Here is a 20265-nt window from a genome sequence, read left to right on the forward strand (position 1 = left end):
CAATGGGTCCAAGCTGGGGTTTTATATTAGCAGGGGATGGGAATGTTGCATTGAGGTGAAGGATCTCTCATAGGCCACTGACCAGACTAACTATAGCATCAACATCAGTCAAAAAGGATTTCACATATACCTGAAGAGTGAGCCCCGAAATCCATGCGGCGGTGTTTCCATCTCCATCGTATCTTATTAAGAAGTGCACTTCAATAACTAAGGGGTGTTGAATCAGTTACAACAGAGAAACTGCTTTGTACATAGTTTTATTTCTGTTAAATAAATTAAAAGTACCAAAAATCTGAAAAGTTGAAAACAACAGGTGTGCAAGTTTGTCCTTGCATATGTACCGTACTTATTTAAACAGGCCATGACAAAACTGAAGACAAAAAGAACATAGATGACAAAATATAAGCACAATGACACCACACAAATACATCAATTGGTACAGTGGCATAAGACAACACTTAAAATCAGAGGTTGATCTTCTAATGTGAAATTCCTTATGTTTGACGGGATGAGGGTAGTCTTTCTAAAGACTTCAGCAAATGAGCAAATGGCTATTGTGAATGGCTCTCCCTGATTCATGCACTTAGCTGAATTCTAAGTCACCAGGAACCATTCCTTCCAGCCCAAGCCACCTTTTGGCAAAGCTTAGCCAGCAGTTAAGGCCAACAACAACTCTGAGGAGGGCAGAATCATGCCTGGCCCATCTGAGGAATCTACTGTATTGATGGCAATGAGGCAGAGGAAACCGCACAAGAACGGCGCAACTTCAGCCCAACAGGCATATCCTTAAGTGCCATGATTGTCAGCCTTGTCACATTAAATGTGTTCACATTGTCTCCAAAGTTAAATTAGCTTGAACCAGAGATCCTTATATTGTGTGATAAGAAAACTTTTAGTCTTTTCTGGCGTCACTAACTAATGGGAGATATGGAGCAAAGGAAATTAGTGTCAGACAATGTAAATATTTTAGTCAGGTGGGAAAGCTAATGATGATATCTCTTAGATAAAACTGTTAAAAAGGAAACAGTGTTCATTATACGCCGCGTAGGAGTTCCTCATTCCATAGTGTTATGCAACAGTGATTGCAAAAAATATATATTTCCTCTGTGGCACAAATGATAAAGGCTGTGTCTTGCAGAGTAATGAACCATTAAATCTTGTTTAACTTGCACCCAGAAAATGCTGCATCACTTAAAATTATGCACAGCAACAGGGGTATTAATTATCTGAATTCACCATGAGGAATACAAAGTTACAAGTGCCTTGGCATCATACAGGCCTAAAACAATGAATAATGAGCATGAAATTTAGGCTTTCAGGCATGGCAGAAGCAAGGAAACGTGTGAACAAGCACACAGACATTAACGGTACCACCTTCATGACAAACATGACATACTGTAGACACCATAACAGAGTTGCACCACCATAGCAAGAGTCAAATACCCATAGGAGTCAATAGGGACAGGATCACTATATACACCAGTTAAGACATCAAGACCACAAGGGGTGACTCTTCACTCTATTCTGGTTGACCAGGAAGTTAGTGTGTTAACAGATATGTTTTGAAACTCAAACAGAGGAACTGGCAAAACGTGATGTAAGGCTCACGGTTGAAGTTACACAGAATCACAGCAAACATTCACGAGTAAGGAGTTTTCTATAACAGGGTGATAAAAACAAGTAGCGTTCATTCAAAAAAAAATATGTCCAAAACGGTCCTTTAAAAACGAATGAGGGGTTTAAAATAAACCACAGTTGGGAAACAAAACTGTTCCGATGGTGCAAACTTTGTTGAAGGAAAAATATAAATAACAGTTAAACTACAGTGGATATGACCACAGGTTATTCTAGCTGATATTGCCCCTTAAGTATGACTGCTCCAAGATTGTCTTCTTTTGTCTTGTTAAGCTTGAACATTCTTAGTGATATTTCCACAGTCAATCATCCCATTGCACTAGACTCACAATAGTGTGCTTGTCTCCAGTCTGATTTTGAACCTTGGGTTTAAAATTTCAGGAAGTTCTGTTTTCCTTTCTTTAGTGTAATGAGTCATTCGCTAAGCATCTATGGGTACATATTGTTCTTACATTCATACCATTGACTATTAAGGGGTTATTTTGGCATGAGCACCTAAAATAAGGGGGATCAACTGAGAGGGAGGACATCCCCAGTCTGGAGGCACAGGTCCTTTAGGTCAGCAAAAAGTGCATAGGCATCAGCTCAAAGCTTTCCCAAGTACTACCAAATCCAGCGGCCATACTATCAACAGAGGTGAAGCTATAAGACTTGGTAAAATCATGACGGTTTTGACGAGAGTATAGTCCAACAAGGTCTGGGGTACTTCTAAAATAAGAGTCTGTGAAAGGTAGGGTGCAAAACAACTGCACTGGTCTCCAACAGATGACAAAATACCAAGTGAATCATGTTACAATGTGTCCTACAGGTCCCATCCGTTTTGCAACCAATAAGCCAGGTTGGGAAACAACTTGGAATCCTACTGACTGTGTGAATGACCCGTAACCTCAATTACTCCTCATCTCCTCCCATGAGGAAACCCAGGATGAAGTCGATGGCTCTCTGCCGGTCCTGTGATGTCTGCCTGTTCACCAGGTTGGGTGGTGGTCGGATGAGAAGGCTGGCAAAGAGGGTAGCTAAAATACAAGAACAGGGTAGAGAGGTAAAGAAAACATTTGACACAGCGTGTACGAAGAAGACTGGCTTCATCCCTAGCTAGTAAAATACAAGCAGAGATAATTACATGTGGTAATACAGTATTTGCCTTTGAAAAAAAAACTACTGTAAACATTCCTGTCACTGTGGCCAAACCCTTGTGATTTGTCAATCGCCCTTTGTCACCGCATCCTCAACTTCCAAAACACATACAGTACAGAGTCAAGTTTACAGATGGGATAGTGGCCTAAAGGTTACAGACGCAGGCTGGCAACTGTATACTGGGTCAAATCCCTTGGCTGGTTTGAAAGTCTAAGCCAGGAAAGTGAATGAGTAAACAACTTCATACATAAACAATTATCATCCATGTTCCCCTGAGCAAGGCACATAAATCCAACTGTATATGTGTATACTGTATGTGCAGGGGACAGGGCTGGGTATTGTCTTACATTTTTTGGTACTGGTACCTTGAATTAGACACCGGTACCAAAATAGTATGTTTTTTCAATACCTATGTTAAATAAAAGCTTAATATGTAATAATAACAGCCTACATGTTTTGACCATCAGTTAGTAAAAGAACAGGTTTAGTTACTTGATGAAAGACAATATAAGGATGTTTTAACATAGTCGTTAGTTGTTTTTTTCAGATTTGTTTGTATAAGAGCAATAATACATTCGAGGTTATACCACACTGTGAAATATTCGGCCTAATGCCTGCGATTACTATATAGCAGTGCTAATAATCTTGCATAATAGCTCTCCCTCTCATGTGTTATTGCTTAATGAACAGAGTTTACTTAAAAAATACTTTGATAAAGCAGTTTAATAAGGTAGACAGTAAGGTAAACAGTGAGATATGAGACTACTTAGGACATACCTATGAGGCTGGCAGTTAGGTTGTTGTTGTGAGAGTGCTTGAGCAGCTCCCTCAGGAAGGCCAGCAAGTAGCGGAACACATTGCGGTGAGCGCGAGGCAACTGGGAGATCAGCTGCCAAATCATCACAGAGGGAAGACAAAGATTCAACACTTAGCTGGTGATTCCCATCACATAACAGAGGCAGCCATGCTCATGACATACCACAATCCTGGGGTAATGCTCAACTAAAAAAGATGTTGCATTCCTCCACTCCTCTCTTGTCTCTCTCTCATTCTATAGTGTCACAAATGTTAAGAGGTGTTAAGAGAGAAGCGTGTTAAGAGTCACTGCACCTGTTTGCAGAGGCGGCTGTCATGAGAGCATTCCAGGCAACGCTGGTAGAGTTCATAACACACCACTGGCTCTGGCAAGGCCTCCAGGAAGATCAACAGCGCCTCAGCCACCGAGTGGTTACAACCAGCTACACACACAGTTAGGGAAAAACAAGCAAAAGCGGAGTCCTCTGTGTGCGTGTTTACCTGTTCATTCATCTGCATGTAAGCATGGTACACAGAAGTGATCCAGATCCAGATGGGCTGTGAAATTCCCACATACGCACCCCATCTCTGTCTAGGGCTGGGCAATAACTCAATATCGTCTTTCAGTGGAATCACATTGTGTGCTATGGTGATTTTGACACACAATTCTGCTGTCTAACTTGATGATAACAAGCAAATTCAATTTAAAAACTGAGGTATGAAACATTTTAAGGAATATGATTTGAAAATGTCAGTTTTGTTTGACATGACACATAATTAGCATAAAGCTTTTGTTATATATATAAAAAAAAAAAATCCTTACGGTTACTGTGATATTGATTTCAACCATATCGCCCAACCGTATCTGTATCTATATATCTATTTATCTGTCTACCTGACTATCCATCGATGTATCTAGTTAGTGCTTTGAGACTGAAAAGCATGTTCAAAATAAAACATATTACTATTATGATTACAATTATTTCTGCTGTTATCATGATCATACTAACTCATCCTCATGACCAAGAGACAACAGGGTCAGTGAGTGAAACCATGTGGCTTAAAACAGCTCATGTATGGCTGTCATTGTATCTGCTGTGTGGCATTTCAGTTACGGTATCAGATTACAGGCCTTGGCCATGTGAATCTGGGCCAGTGGGACAGACTGGACGTAAGCGAGGATACGGATGGAGTCTGGGATGCTGGTGTCCAGACAGTCGATGATACTCTGCAGCTCCTCCTGTAGGCCCGGGGTCTGGAACAGGTCCTCCTGGGAAACAGAGGGGTATAGGAAATGTAAAACAGTCCAGAACAGTGCTGCTGTGTCCAAGGAGTGTTATGGTATTAGGGGAAGCATAATATATGACAAAACGGGTATTTACTACTTGTTCAACAGCCTATCGCTTTTCAACGATAAACAACTTGTCCTGCAGCAAGTATGTAATCACCCATAGCTTTCTCACCTGTTGACAAGACTTGGTGAAGAGGTGGTCGACCAGAATCCACACCTCCTTGGGGATCTTTAGAGGTTTGTCCTCAGTTCCAGCACCATCCACCACCAGGAAGCTCATCTTGGACTTTTCCTGATAGGAGATAACACACACACACACACACACACACACACACACACACACACACACACACACACACACACACACACATACCATGTTTTAAAATTTGTAATAGATACATTGGCATATTTCCTGGCATAATATACCAAAATTATTTCCTACAAGAATAAATGCTTGGATATAAAAAAAGAGTTCCAATTACAGGGAAAATGTATGAATTTACAAGATTATTTCCGCTTCATACTGCCAGGATAGTTAAAGATACTGATTTGATCAAAGTGTAACAAAGACCACTAAAATGATTGCACATGGCACATTTCATCCATTAGTGGTAAAGCTGGGGCAGCATTGAGGCACAGATAATCTCTGGGGTCTGGAGACTTGAAGGAGAGCTGGATATCACATTCTTTTTGTCTCCGCAAATGGATCCATGAGAACCCAAGGGAGACGGACAAAAATAACCCGGGGCAGTGGGGCTACACATAAAGCAGGGGAAGCTAAGAGTGGGCTTGAGTGGGAGACACTGATAGCCTGCAGAGCTACATACACTGTCAAAGCGAGTGTGACATTCTCTAAAGTGTTTAAACGAACACCCACAGTGCTACTGTGCTCCCTAAGGGTATTTACAGTGTGGTGCATCTCCTAGAGGGGATGCAAGACTAAGAAAGACACAGCTGGCTTGAAGCGGCACAGCAGGACAAACCAAGTCCCATCATATATCCTAAGTGGCTATCTAAAGTGTGTTTACTCATGCAGCTATTCAGTTTCACTGGCCAGTGAGTAGCTAAGCTATGGAATGGAAGAGAGGATTTTGCATCAGGCTTAATATGCGTGTTTGAGCTTAGCTGAACAGACCCCAATGCTCCTCATTAGCCTTAATCATGTGTGTGAATGGGCTGTGCAATGAGGGTGACCTGCTGTGAAATGAGATTTGGTGTGTGTGAGTGTGTGTCTAAGTTTCACAGGACTGGTGTACGCTGCTCTCAAGGAACCATGTGAGGTTGATGAGTGACTGATCCATACACACACACAGACAGTGAACTGAGCTCTAATGGTCTGGTCTATGACTGTCTGTGGGTTATCAATCTACTTCCTTGTCAGTTCTCTGAAATGTACGGTAAATATAACATGTACCGATTTGTTTTTCAGATAGCTAGCACAGCCACCTTATATCAAACTGAGGTGCACAAAGCAGTTCAGTATTGGTGGATTATCTGTTTGGCAACCATGTGTTTGGAAGTTCAGTAGTTCCTTTGATTTCTCCACTTTTGATTTTTCAAACAATTTTAACACATAAAGAGACACTCATCTTAAAACTCATCATAAACAGTATGTGACATCTATCTTTAAGGATTAAGTTCCATATTACCAGGATGTGGCCTACATGAAGTAGCCTAGCAACTCATGGTGGGCCAATTCTTTTCTCTGTGTTCATGAAGTAAACAGGTTAATACAAGCAAAAGCATTAATCATGAAAGCTACAGCATCACTTAATGCCATGCATGAGTGTAATATTAACCAGAAAAAAGTTCAGGTTTCCTGTATTGGCGTATTTAGAAGGCAACCGGTTGGCCTAGTAAAATGCAATTCTCAGGCGGAGAAATCAAAAGACCCAAACACATACAGTAATAATCCACTAACAATGGCAAATGACAGCAACAGGCAATGCTGGCTCGCAAAGAAAAGACTGCAGGACTGAATTAATTTCCTAAACAGCTGATATAACTGATCCTAATAATGCCTGAGCCAATTTCAAGAACATTTGAAGAAGCTCATTTGCAGTCTTTAAAGACACTTTAAAGCTTTTAACTGGGGTGACCTTGACCCGGTTTTGGCTGATAGCTGGCCACTATCGGTGAGCATATTATTTTACCTTTTCCATGTAGCTGTCCTCTCCCTGAGCAAGAAGTCAGCCCACAACCACAGTGAAGAGTTGGAAAGGAATGATCAAGGCAATGAGAGGCGATACAGGGAAACAAAAGAAGAAAGAACAAAGTAGATAGTACTATGCATAAACACAGAATCAGAAAAGTAGTTAGATCATGGCATGCTTGTAGTATAAATCATTTCATTGAAATACACCCGCCCAGTAGGATGATGGAATAGTAAAAGTAGAAAGGAATGATTATTACAATGATAATAGCACACTATTCTAGAGCCAAACCACAGAAAATCAAACATAGCAATATGGAAGCAGATAGAGGTGTACATGTGGAGACCAGAGGAGTCTATTTATATGGAATGGGCTGGAGTGAGCTGGGCCTAACTTTAGTCAGTTCCCTCCATGCTCTTCAGGATAGCCCTTCCCGTTTGGTGCCACTTCCTCATTCCCCTGGCCACTCTTAGCAAAGGCATATACAGGTTGAGACTTCTTATGCTCTCTAAATATAGACCTTCTCTGTGACTGAGTTTACCCTGAGGGGGTGAACAAGCCCTCACGTGTTCCTGCTCAGGTTCCAGGTAGTGAATAGCTAAAGAATGCGAGGAACAGCCATCAGATTACAATCTGAGCTAGATTCGTCTGTGTAGAAAAGATTTTGTTTTTATTTCTCACTGTAACTAGTAGATTTCTTTGTACCATCAGATAAGACAGTAAGCTTCAACCACTGCAAGAGCGTACGGTATTGTGGTATTTCAGCTATTCAATATAATATTCACAATTACACTAATCCTGTAATTCTAATCTCATGTTGTGGTCTGATTGCTTTTCCCTCGGCCTAGCTGTCCCTCACCAGGTCGATGAGCTTGGTGATGGGGATCTCTCTGATGGGCTTCTTCATGCGGCACAGTGTCTCCAGCGAGGTGCCGAAGCAGCTGGGCAGGTAGTTGCCGGAGATGGTAATGAAGTAGTCCTTGCCACGGTCCAGATGGAGCACCAGAATGTCCTCTATGGAGTCCTCCCCGGAGTTCAGCAGCGTAACAGAGTCTTTACTGACATACACCTCCAGGTAGATCTCCAGGGTCTCATCTGTTGGGGAAGATAAATCACAGGGCAACTTTCTGAGGAAAACGTAGAATCCGCACACTGTATTAATCGAATTGTGTTACCCGTGCCTGACGAAAGATCTCTGTGAGATCCAAACGTTGTCCTGCCTTGCCATTAAAATCATTGGGATCTTGTAATACAGCGTGCGGATTCTACCTTTTCTTATCTGTTAAAACTGTTTTTGATCCAGCACCTGCAGAAAGTTTTTTTTGGATGTGTGCAGTTTTTTATACTTTATTTAATTGCAAAGGAACATCAATTTGCTGGGAAACATTAAGATATTTTGGACTCTGTTCCTCATTTTGTTATCTATTGGGAGCACTGATCTTCCACTTTACCAATATGGGTAGAAAAGGGAGCAACAAAACAGGGGACACTACTGAACTATACTACAGCCCCAAAATGTGGAACAGGACAAAATCGTCCTGAAGAGATGTAGATAAATTAGCTATGTCATTCTTTTGTGTCCCCTCACCAATGATTATAAAAACAAATGAAAGCAGGTCAAAGAGTTCAGGAGACAAAGTTAAGGACAAGACACAAGGGGGGTTATAATGAAAAAGGGACTCACTGGGCTCTAAAAATCCATCGCTTGGCTCGGCACGGAGCCAAGGCTTGCAATACTGCGTGTCGTTGAGTTTGGGGATGAAGGCAAAGTGACAGGGGACCTGCCCGTCGTTTGTTATTATAAAGCGTTCCTTCTGAAGCTGCCGGAATTTAACATTCTCAAATGTAAACTGCAGGAGAGGAGAAAAAGAGGAAATTCAAAGAGGTAGCATTAATCACAGATTCCAAGTCGCTTCGTCCTGAAAAGTATTGGAAAAATAATGACAGACTATCCCGACTATCCTGACTGTGGTTTCAAAGGTTGTTGTTGATTAGTAGGTCATCTAATATCACTGAGGAGAATATACTAGACTAGGAGCATCAATACTATGAGAGAGAATGTGTGTGTTTCTTCTCACATCTCTCATAGACAGAGATAGAGATGGGAGGAAGTCGTTCTCCATTCTGTCCATCAAGCGAACAATCTCCTCAAAGACCTTCTTGTGGCGCTGCTCATTTACCACCTTCACCTGTTACACAAACACACAAGTCCCAACATTATGAACTTCAAAGGAATGTTAATGTATTTAATTGTTATCATTATTAAACTGATAAATTATTTCAAACACGTTTCTATTATCAACCACAGTGTGTCTTACCCCTACACTGAAGAGGGAGCTGACAGGCTTGTGGTCGCTGGTCTGCAGCTCCATGTGGCTCCGGTAGTGGAGCTGCTTGACATTGCTGCCCCTCCACAGGATTCTGTCACACCAAGCCGGGACACGGCACTTCCCGCTGCAGGAAACAACAGTCACAGATTCAGAGGCAGGGTCAAGGGTCAGGGGTTAGACACACATACTGCTGACTCTATATTAGTGTAATGGTATGGCCGGATAAGGCTTCCTTTCCAGTAAGATTCAAGTCATAGGTCAGGTTGCGATTGGCAATATGATTCTTAGAGTATGTTTGTGTGTTCGCTGGCACAGAACACAGGGGGTATTTTATATTGTTTTTTTTACCTTGAGTCCCATCGATCTGTTTTGGCATCGTACTTGTAGGTGGGAATGAAGTTAATGTCTCCCTCCATGAAGTCTGTGAAGGCTCTCTTAGTCTGCCTCTGAATGTTCAGCTACACATAAAACAGAAGCAAGTGTTATTTTTTTGCAACAGTCAAGAGAAAATCCTTATTTATGGTCACAACAGAGTGTGACAGATTAAAAAAAAAATGTAGTGTAGAAAAGTGTAAAATTTCCTAAACAGAATGTGTAATATTAGCATTTGCACAACAGCTTCCCTTTATATATTTGATTGCGTTTTCTTAATTTCATTTTCACAAGCCGCGGTAGAAGTTTTCTTTCCACTGCACCCTACTTCTGCTGACCGAATGTAGAGGAAACACTGAGCTACATAACGGTTTCTCTTCTCTCACCTGATCACACTCCTGAAGCTTTTTCAGCTCATTCTGAGTTATGAGCTGTTTGACCTCAGCAGCGTCGTACACAAACAGACGATAGTTCAGATCCCCCAGCCAGATTACTACACTGAAACACAGAATGGAGATACACACATGCTCAAACAACAGTATTACAGCAGTAGCTTTGCACTAAATATGTTTATCCTCACTGAAAGTAAAATCCTGTGAGAGAGACTCAAAATCTAGGGAGCACAATAAGCTCATTTGTGAGGAGAGCAAATAAAAGAAAAACATGTGATTACTAAAAACAATCTAAGAGGGAATCAAGACTCTATATTGACATTTTTCCCTAGGAGAAACACAAATGAAATTTAGGAACATATTTAAGCATGGGTACGTTTTTAGCTTTTTAGGTGACATGAATTTATTTTGCAGCATATGGGACTAAATTGGTAGCAGTGTAGAATGCTGGGGATGAGAATAGAAGTAGTCTTTGTACGTAAAACAACAAAATGGAATGAGAGGCGAGAATACAGTTACACCTAGTGATGAACGAAACCTCAGAGCCCCATTCTGACAATACAAATACAGTAAATGAGTGTAAAAACAGACTTTGGACATCAGTCCAGAGAGACTGTCCCACTCTACTCTTGAAAGACTGGGGAGCTCACTCGTGCTTGACGATACTGAGAGGGGGGTAGTCCAGAAGGTGAAAGGTCATGCGGGCACAGATGTCTTTGTAGTCCTGGTTGCGACGCTCAAAGTCCTCCACATGTGCCGCTAGATGTGAATTGACGAAGCAGAAGCTAGTGTTGTGGAAAACAAACCTCACTGCCACACCTCCTTTGTTCCCCTACAAGGAAATCACACAGTCCAGTCTGTCACTTTGGCATTCAAATAGTCTCTCATTTTCATGCAGGCAAATACATGGAGGAATAAAGCTCTATCCAAACTACAGATACTCGGTTTAATATTTAATCAAATCAAACAGAAACTAAGTTCAAATAATACAAAACTGTCAACAGCAACAAAAAATACATTTTTCTGTTGAGGTTAAATTTGAACATACCATTTTTCCCATGATTCCAGTGCCCACATGCTCTGCAGCCACTTCTTTGATGTGATTCTTGTGCGCCTTGTTGACAAAGACCACCAGCATCATGCCAACTAGTCGGATGATCCGGACCTGTAGACATAAAGAAACTCAAACTTACTTACATACTCCACATCACATGTTCTGTCCCACTGGCCTACATGCCAGTGTGTTTATCAATATGAGAGGGAAGTCCTAGAAAGTATTGATTTAGCTTCTCTCCTACTCACCCTCTTGTACTTGGCTTTTGGGTGCAAGCTTCTCTCCACAGCAGCCACCCACAGCTGCTCCTTGGAGGAGTCCAGGTAGAAGAAGGCCTCAGTGCTCAGGTCCAACTCCTGAAAACTACAGTCACAAAACATGTACACAAGTCAGCATAATGGGTGTTATTAAAGCAAGCGCAAGAGAAGAGTCGTTCAAAACAGTTCAGAAATTATATTTAAAAAATGGTCGGAACAGTGTATGATAAAATAATATGTCACTGACCCCAGAGCGTAAACATCTGGAGGTTCTGGGTCGCAGCAGAGCCACGGCTCCAGACTGCTGTCCGGAGGCTGGCCGTTCACATTCCATGTTCCTGTGAAGAACCTAAGGCAAGCACACTAGTCAGGCTTCATGCCTAGTGAATAGTGAATCGTCAAGCAAGAGCTGAGAGGAGAAGATGTTTGCTTGGCTGAATGTGATGCTTGGGTTTTACATTTTGAAACTGGGGCATGACAAATTGTCAGCTTGAAGTAAAATAAAGCCATTTCAATCTTATCTCTCCAAATCTGATGATGTAGCAGGAGCTGCTACAGTATTTGGAATTAAAAGAATTTCTATTTGATTCCAGACCAAGTGAACAAAACTGAACACACACAGCAGGAGAGCTTCTCACCTGAAGTTCTGGATGTCCACATACTCCTTCTCCTTCTTACCCAGGCGGTGTTTGATGAGGTATTCTCTCTGGCCTGCCTGACTGGAGAACATGGCCTGTCTCATACTGTTTGTAGTGGGGCTGTCGCTCCACGACGGCGGCCTGTCCACACGGTCAAATCCAGATCTGAAGTGGCTGGGATAGGAAAGTGAAGCATTACTTAAAAGCAACAATTTTTTTGGGCAGACAATTTATTTCAATTTATTTTGAATCCAAGCCTCTTCCTAGCCTGCAGTTTTATCGTCACCACTGTCCTCACTTGAAAAACCCATTTAACTGATCATTATTCAGGCTAAAACTACATTTTTTGTGATTCCATGTTATCATGACAGGTTAACTCACTCTTGTTTGGCGGGAGTGACAGAGGAGTTCTCTTTGCCTTGTATGGAGGCGGCTCTGTCTTTAGGGACTGGTGCAGGTGGCAGAGGGTTGGATGGATTGTAGGAGGCTTTGCGAGGAGGGAGTGGGGGGACAGGAGGAGGTTCTCTCGAGGCAACCAAACGATTCTGGTGGTTCTTTTTTTCCTCCACTTTGAGAGAGTGGTTGAAGTTGTCCTCAAAGCCAAAGTCTGACGCCAGTGATTGAGCTGAATCTCTTTTGTCTGCTGAATAATCAGGGATTGTCTATCAGTTTTTGTACGAATGAAGGGTCTCATATATTCTCATATTAAATCCATTTTAAGAAAAAACTGAAAGTCAAATATCTCAAAAACAGATGATTCTATCTACCAAAAACATAACTATTTTGTAAGCCAAGGACTTAAGATGATTAATAAATAGTAATCACCAATTGTGCTTTACTTTCAAGTCAGCAATCACTTTGTAAGAATATGTCTTTTTTTCCATATGTTGGATATCTTGCTTTGGAATCTACCTCTACAAATCTATGTTCATCATCATCATTCATGACAATGTATGTGCTGTGTGTCCATATACCTGTGCTAGTCTGGTTGGCTGAAGTGCTGTTGTTGAGGTTAGGAGGCAGCGCACTGGTAGGTTTGGGCGGGTTGGCTGCAGAGACCACAGAGTTAGCAGTCTTGGTTCCTCTTTGTGGTGGGATGGGGACGGGGCCTCTGTGGGGAGCTGGTGCAAGAGGCTCCATCGCTTTGGGTGTCTTGGATTTGGATTCAACTGAGAAAATATAACTCAACACTGTTAAACGGCAGCACAAAGCCTCGTGACAGCCTTCCACAAGACTTTTTCACAAGATTTCAGACAGTCTAAAGTATAAACCTAAATATTCCTGGAATTAAACAGTATGGAATGACAGTTTGCCTCTTTGAAGCTTGCCCAAGAAAAAAACATTAAATGCAATGACAGAGCTGCTGTGCCTTGGGAAACTTGAGCCTTTAATAATACATCTACACATGCCGTTTCTATTGACCTCTCACAATGCAAACAAGATAATAGATAAAGGCTGAGCCAACACCCAGAATATCAATGTTGTTATTGTAGGAAGTAGCTTGTAGCAAGTAGCTTGTTGATATAAGGACTGAAGAGGGCACAATGCTACTATATTACTACAGGCATCCTCAATCATTAATTAGAGAGTCGATGCAAATGGAGGTGTTAATGGTGAAACTGGATGGACAGGCTCTGAGAGTATACAGGTACAAATAATCACAGTTCCCCCCGGGCTCACATGCTCCCCGTTTAAAATCTTTTTCAGATATCCCTCCAGGGCTTAGTAGCCACGTTTACATGCACATCAACAATGTGATTATAATACAAATAAGGCAATAATGTGAGTAAGGCAGAGCCCGTGTTAACACCATACTCTGATTATATGAATGTGATTAAGCTCTTAATCGAAGTAAGCATAATCGCAGCAACATATGTTGAATACTTCACTTTTAATCACATTAATAGACACCAGTAAGGACATGTATACACCTTAACAGCACCTTTGCATTTCTTCATCTGTGGCCAAGTTGCACATGTGCCCAGCTCACCGTGTTACGTGAAGATAGAAGGGAACTGTATACTCCGTACAGGGCTACATTAAGGGATGATTCTTATTCAAATTTGTTATCCAAAACCGCTTGTAGTAGATATATATAATGGCCATGCCTTTCAGTTGATGACATCTCTATCGTCATCCAAAGGCGGCAGGACAGCTATGTGCGTTTCATCAGCAGCCTATAATCTGAGGAATGCGATGCACAAAGTGCCGCACAACAGCACATTCCTCATCCAATATACTGTAGGTACCTTGAACTACCACCATACTCTAGCAAAATAGGTACACAAACTTCTGTGCTTTTGTGCACACTAAACTGCTTGGTCAGTATATTATATTAAGTTTATATAGTGCAATTACAGCGCGGTTACAGTCGTGGTTACATGGTATGCGCCTTAGATCACTGAGCTACCAGGACACCGCAGGAAACAAGCTGTTTTTTTTTAGCAAAAAATAACCCTGATCATTGTCGATCATCAAAACTTCTGTCATGTAAACGGGAGTATTATGGGGAGTTAACAGCTTCATTGAACTATTACCTTACTCACAGTAGTGGCAGTAGTCACATTGCTGTGCGCATATAAATGTAGCCAGAGAGTATGTCTAAGATTAGGCTTAACAAAGCTTATACTCACTTTTGGAGGGTGGCATCTATTATGCATAATTATACTGCTGATGAGTCATCAAATATTCCAGCCTGCCACAATAGCAAAGTGGTAATGTCTAATTACTTTTAATGTCAATAGAATGTCTTGAATGCTTGAATGCATGAATAGTGGCTCTTGCATTCGTTGCTATTGGTTGCTTGTAATTTTGGTGATCTGGAAATTTAAGGAATTTTGCACTTATAAGAAGTCGCTCTGGAGAAGAGTGTCAGCTAAATGCCTAAAACTAAATGTAAAAAGAAAAAAGGTAAAAGTATAAGGCCATGAGCTAAAGTATACAAAGGCAGCATTCACTGTGATGGCCGTCACCTTTAACGGTGGATTTGATTTCAAAGATGGCAAGCAAAGGACTCTTCCTAACAGCGTGTGGGTGGCAAGAGCCCATAGGAAATCAGTGAGCAATGTAATCCACCCTGGGTAAATAAATGTTAGATGAGTAGCTAAATAATTGATGGCCCAGGTGTGTTAGAGCAGTGACAGACAGTGGAGCCTCACCTTGCTGCTTGGCCCTCTTCACCTGGGAGAAGAAAGTGTGAGTTCGCTCATCATCCTGGAGTTCCAGCAGCAGCTCTGGGGCTTTCTCCCCTCGCACCCGTATCCTAACACAGGCTGGAGTGGGATACAGAACACACACACGCACACACGCACACACGCACACACGCGCACACACACACACACACACACGCACACACACACATATTCAAGTTGGATGCCCTCATGTCTGCCACAGACTTTGCAAACTCATTCAAATGCAGACTGTCTTTAGAATACAAAGCAAAGTGATTTAACAGAGAACCAATTCAGCATGCTTCCAGAAAGCCCTAGCAACTCATGACCAACTTTTCCTGCTAAATAAAGAGGCAGGCATTTGGCTCAAGGCATGCTCTAAAAATGTAGTTTGGTTGGATAGGAGCTCTGTTGCAGTAATTGCCGTGTTATAGCTTTGTTTTCTTGCCACAATACAGGCCTAAATTTCCAGCCTTGCTTGCAAGACCAGAGCAACATCTCTTCAGTATAATTTCAATTTAACAACAGATCCAACAGAAGAATACACATTCAAATCTGAAGCAGGAGGTAAAGAAGTTAGGACTTACTATCTACGGGGAAGTCAATAAGAAGAGCCTCTTCTGCCTCTGAAATGAAATAGAGGAAAGAGAGAAAATGAAAGGGTGGCCATGCAGTTCAAAGGTCTGTCGTGGGAGTGACCCAGTGGTGTTATAACTGTTTCCAATAGGCTCTAGTTGCTACATGTTGACTTTTAAATTGTGTCTTCCCAGAACAAAGGAAATGCCCCCCTGGACTTCCACTTCTACACCACTGTGCAGTAACCTTGAGTAAACAGTAATACTGCTATGCCTGGGAGTTGAGGAATGTGAAGTCCAATACCCACAGGCAGTGACGAGGTTGTGGGCTGAACTCTATAAACATGCCATGTCCGTCTGACTGGAATCACAAACATCTTATAAAAGGATACATCATTCATTGTCTACAAATCAGGCATAGTCTGCTGCAGTTGAATACATAAAATATCCTGGTCATTTGAGAACATTTAGCATACAAGAAACAGTCAATACTATAATTTTGAAAGTGAAGACAAAAAAGTCACACACTTACCTCGCACAATCTGAAAATTACCATTGATGGGTATAGACAACTGAGGCACTGGACTAGACACAACAGCATCAGGGGTGGCCAAAACACCCAATCTAGATGAGAACAGGATAGACTCCCACTTAACATCACACCTGTATTGTCCTTATGCCTCAGCAATGTAATTTAGGCTAATCAATAAAATGATCTGAAACATAAAGCCAATACAGAGCAGTCACAGCAATTTCACAGAGTAAAGACTTCTTTCTTATAGCAGCCCATCTCATGCAATTAAAATTGTGGATGTTTCATGCAAATCATTCAATATGAGGGTATTAGAATGACTGAACGATCGAGATGCAATATGAGTCATTGTGTTATTAGGTTTGGATAATATTTAACTCTCTGATTATTAATTTGTAATGCAATAGAAACTCATCTATAAAAATGTATCAGGAAGGATGTTGTTAAGAAGAAAGATGTGACTAACAATGAAATGTAATTGGATTGTATTAAAGATTTCTGAAATGTGCATGCATACAGAAATGCTTTGCAGTCTAATTTGCAGTTCAATTGCTTTAGTTGTATAAACAATTACACACAATCAACAATATACTGTAATGTTCCCATCTCAGATTTTTTTTTTTCTAATGTCCAATCAAATTCCAAAATCTGGTTCAGATGAACAAGGTTCTGCTTTAGTTGGGTTCTGTTGACAAAACCAAACTTGCAATTTGGAGGGCAATTTGGAGGAGCTTAGCTTTGAGTCATTAAATGAAGGAAGCCTGAGCACAGTCAAAATAAGCAGCTTCAAATCTCGGATGTGGGTTAATGTAGGACAGGTCATATTTCACTCTCCAACAATGGCTGAGCAGCAGTTAGGGTCAAAGCATCAAGCTGTGCACGGCTTGCCCACACTTTCCACTTCACAAGAAGTCTGATTACTGTCAAGTAGAGGAAAATGATTCAGCCCTGCTTGACTAAATGTGTCAGAGGGATTTGCAGCTCCACAGAGCCAGCGATAACCCTTCTGCTGATGCGGTAAGCTACACCACCGACAACTGTAGAGAACATCCACGTCTATCAACAATGCCTTCCACTATATAATTCAATCAAGACCAAAACACAGGAGTGTGATAAAAAATTCAAGGTGTGTCACTGTCATAGCTTTATACACCCATAAAGCAATAACTAAAACGTTGACAGCACCTGGTTTCCATGTCCACTTTACCATTTTCCCCTGACAGGAGCGCAGCTTAGTGTGTGGTTTTAACGCAGTTAGCCAAGCATGGAGCTTGTATGCTCATGTGAGTCTCATTACGCTCTGGGACAGGGTGGAATTCCGGATAATGGGAAGTGTGTTGGCTGGCAGTGGGGCTAATCGCTCTCTCCCTCACACTGCCGTAAGCCACAGCCTGCTACAAATACAAACAACACTGATGATTGAACACACCTACTGACACAGTAAGCCAAAACATCCCTTTCACAAAACAAACATGTATGTGCTGGAGCTGCCAAGGAGAAACACCTCAGGTTTTTGAGCATGTGACTATCAGATGAATCCTCGCTGACAGTGGCTACGCATGGGCAGCAGGGTGTAGGGTAAAGTGTGTAGGGCGCAGGCCTGGACCAGGGTTCAAATCACCATGTCGGCAAGCGTCAACCCTGCTGAAGTGTCCCTGAGCAAGACACCGAATCTCAGCTCGGTTCTGTCACTGACCCTGACCTCTGACCTCCCTGCGGAGGTGAGTCAAGTGAAGAGAATTTCTCTGCAGGGATCAATGATGTATTAGAGTAATGATCCTTATAATAACTTTTTTTTGCCAATTATTGTGACTGTAACATGTTTTTCTATGCAATTTATTTTTGGTGCTCGTTAAAAATATTGGGAAAGAAGTGTTTGGCCAAGTATTTTGCACAACACAAGAATGCCGTGTTTATGATGCTGTCTGAATTGCCTTTCCATCCGAGAAAACAACTGCTGCCTCTTGCCATTTGAAAATTCCGGTATTCAATATTGCAAATTCAGTAATTTTTTGATTGATAGTACAGCCCTTGCTGAGATGAACTGTTCGATTCAGCCAAACATCCTGCCTCCAGCAACAGAGTATTCTGCTGCACTGTTGCCAGCAACCTCTTCATTGGACAGCATAGACAGGACGGTCTACTGTGAAACCCAATATTTAAGCTGTACAATGTTAGGCATCCAAGAAATTTTGTCTATACCTCAGTGTGGCCTAATACAGCAGACAACATACGACAACTGCCAGGGAACATAAACATAAGCCAGCCCAGGCGAAGCAGAGACAAAACTGTTCAAATATGCCACAGCTTTGAGTCTACCTTTCAAATACAGAAAGAGTGGTTACCTAGATGGACTTCTATAGGAAAGATGAGAAGCTAACTAAAATAAGTGTAAAGGAAGAGGTTTTGCTATTGAACATCTAAAATCTCAAGGTGCTGTGCTGCTGCAAAAACACAAGTATGACCTGTAACATCTCACCAGATTTATCTACTACCTAAGACAAGCAGATGATGAATTTTCAGTCACCATGTTCTGCAATACTTACATAAACTCTCCACAGCGCTCAATTAGTGACAGTAGTCTGGGCTCCTTCTGGCCAGACCTCAGCTCCTGGCCTCTTACAGTGTGAGCATCACAATCAAGGAATTATAATTTATTACTGAAGGTGAGAAAGGCGCTTGTACATTGCAAGCACTTAATTGTTATTGATTAACTAAACATTAAACTCTATTATATTAGCTTTCAGGGCCTCACTTTCATTTCTGTTTAGGGTTGGTTAGTTTGTGAGATTAAGTTACTCTGTGGTGGTCATTGTTAGAAGGCATGCTAATGGAAATTAGAAGGCAAATTAAAGTATTAGCACAGTGCCAAGTCACAAGGTGCGAGCCTGGGACTGAGGAAAGCAGTGAACTGGCAACCAACCTAACTAAATCATATTCAGCCAAACACAAGTCAGTTAGACGAGACTGATCATCATGACATGGTTAGTAACAGGGCTACAGCAAGAAATCTGAGCTGTATAACACAAACAGGTAAATAAACTCAGACGAGTAGCTCTATTATTAAAATATGATTAACTATTAATATGGCAAATTTCGTCTATAAACATTGGCAACATTAACGACATTTGTTTAGCCCAGCCCTCTAACGTTAACTAGCTACCTGAGCAATCATTCAGTTACGCCAAGTAAAAGCTAACGTTAGCCAACAAGCTAAAGCAACTAAAAAATACAAAAAGGTGGTAACTTAGCTACGTAACGTTAACTCAAAAAGGATATTGCCAAGCACTTCTCGTCGCAAATCCCAAAGCTCAAAGACGAATCCATTCTTACCAAAATGAAATAAATAGTAGTTTATCATTAGCGATTTCACGGCTGTCCAGTCCAGACGTTACAGAGAAAGTTAAATCCCCACCCCTGCACCCGGCCTTCCGGGATGACAGCTGTCAGAGGTTGGGTGGTTGCTAATGCTAAACTAGCTTGTTAGCTAGCTGTTGTTGGACGGGATCGCAAACGTTCAATGTAGCTAAGAAATCAAAGTAGTGGTTAGTTTGCGGCATCCTCTCCGAAACCTTCAGATGTCGCCTTCTCTTCTCTCCCTCTCAATGTCAGGGAAAGCATCCAGTCCGGCTAGTTTTAGACTAGCTACATAGCTAGCAGTTTGTGGTAGATTGGTATTCGGCTAACAGTGCGCTACAGAAGAGTTTGCTAGTGCTCCGAGATCCCCCCTCCCTCTTGACACAAATCCTGATATGCATGTTTTGTCGTGGCGGTAAGCCCGAGAGGGTGGAGTTTGCCAGTGCTCTGTAGCATCTTACGGTGGCAGCCTGGCAGGAAGAAAACTTTCCCAACCCAGTTTACTCTGGATAACAAAACGAGGGTTGTGTGCCACAGAGGCGTTAGTTACGAAGCAAATTAAGTGTATTGTTTTCTT

The 20265-nt window shown here is 41.7% G+C and overlaps 1 protein-coding gene across 7 annotated transcripts; it reads right to left on the reverse strand.

Annotated features, from left to right (window-relative positions):
* Positions 1-248: 248 nt before the first annotated feature.
* Positions 249-20017, reverse strand: ocrl (OCRL inositol polyphosphate-5-phosphatase). 7 transcript variants are annotated; one of them, XM_071536409.1, is made up of 24 exons: positions 19611-20017; positions 18878-18957; positions 16332-16423; positions 15812-15850; positions 15213-15326; positions 13029-13223; positions 12436-12661; positions 12055-12228; positions 11664-11765; positions 11408-11522; positions 11154-11270; positions 10756-10937; positions 10100-10211; positions 9690-9799; positions 9330-9465; positions 9090-9200; positions 8696-8861; positions 7871-8106; positions 7012-7035; positions 5031-5150; positions 4753-4837; positions 3883-4010; positions 3550-3661; positions 249-2651 (listed from the first exon to the last, which is right to left on the reverse strand). In XM_071536409.1, exons 1-24 carry the CDS (start codon positions 19656-19658, stop codon positions 2527-2529), a joined length of 2949 nt encoding a protein of 982 aa, XP_071392510.1. In that variant the 5' UTR covers positions 19659-20017; the 3' UTR covers positions 249-2526. The 7 variants fall into 7 exon arrangements, with proteins under 7 accessions (XP_071392510.1, XP_071392511.1, XP_071392509.1 ...); XM_071536410.1 differs by having other exon boundaries at positions 12055-12208; positions 12524-12679; XM_071536408.1 differs by having other exon boundaries at positions 12436-12679.
* Between the last annotated feature and the right edge of the window lie 248 nt (positions 20018-20265).

Source organism: Centroberyx affinis, unplaced genomic scaffold (assembly GCF_046629955.1).
Source record: "Centroberyx affinis isolate AG114_WGS23_722 - 3 ecotype Tasmania unplaced genomic scaffold, CSIRO-AGI_Caff_v1 ptg002870l_1, whole genome shotgun sequence".
Taxonomy (NCBI): Eukaryota; Metazoa; Chordata; class Actinopteri; order Beryciformes; family Berycidae; genus Centroberyx; species Centroberyx affinis.

Coding starts and splice junctions, on each gene's coding strand:
- ocrl (XM_071536405.1), bottom strand. CDS start 19,658: ATGGATTCGTCTTTGAGCTTTGGGATTTGCGACGAGAAGTGCTTGGCA. Junction 9,201..9,329: donor GCTCCCTCTTCAGTGTAGGG/GTAAGACACACT, acceptor TTTGTGTAACAG/GTGAAGGTGGTAAATGAGCA. Junction 8,107..8,695: donor CGATGGATTTTTAGAGCCCA/GTGAGTCCCTTT, acceptor CTTCCCCAACAG/ATGAGACCCTGGAGATCTAC.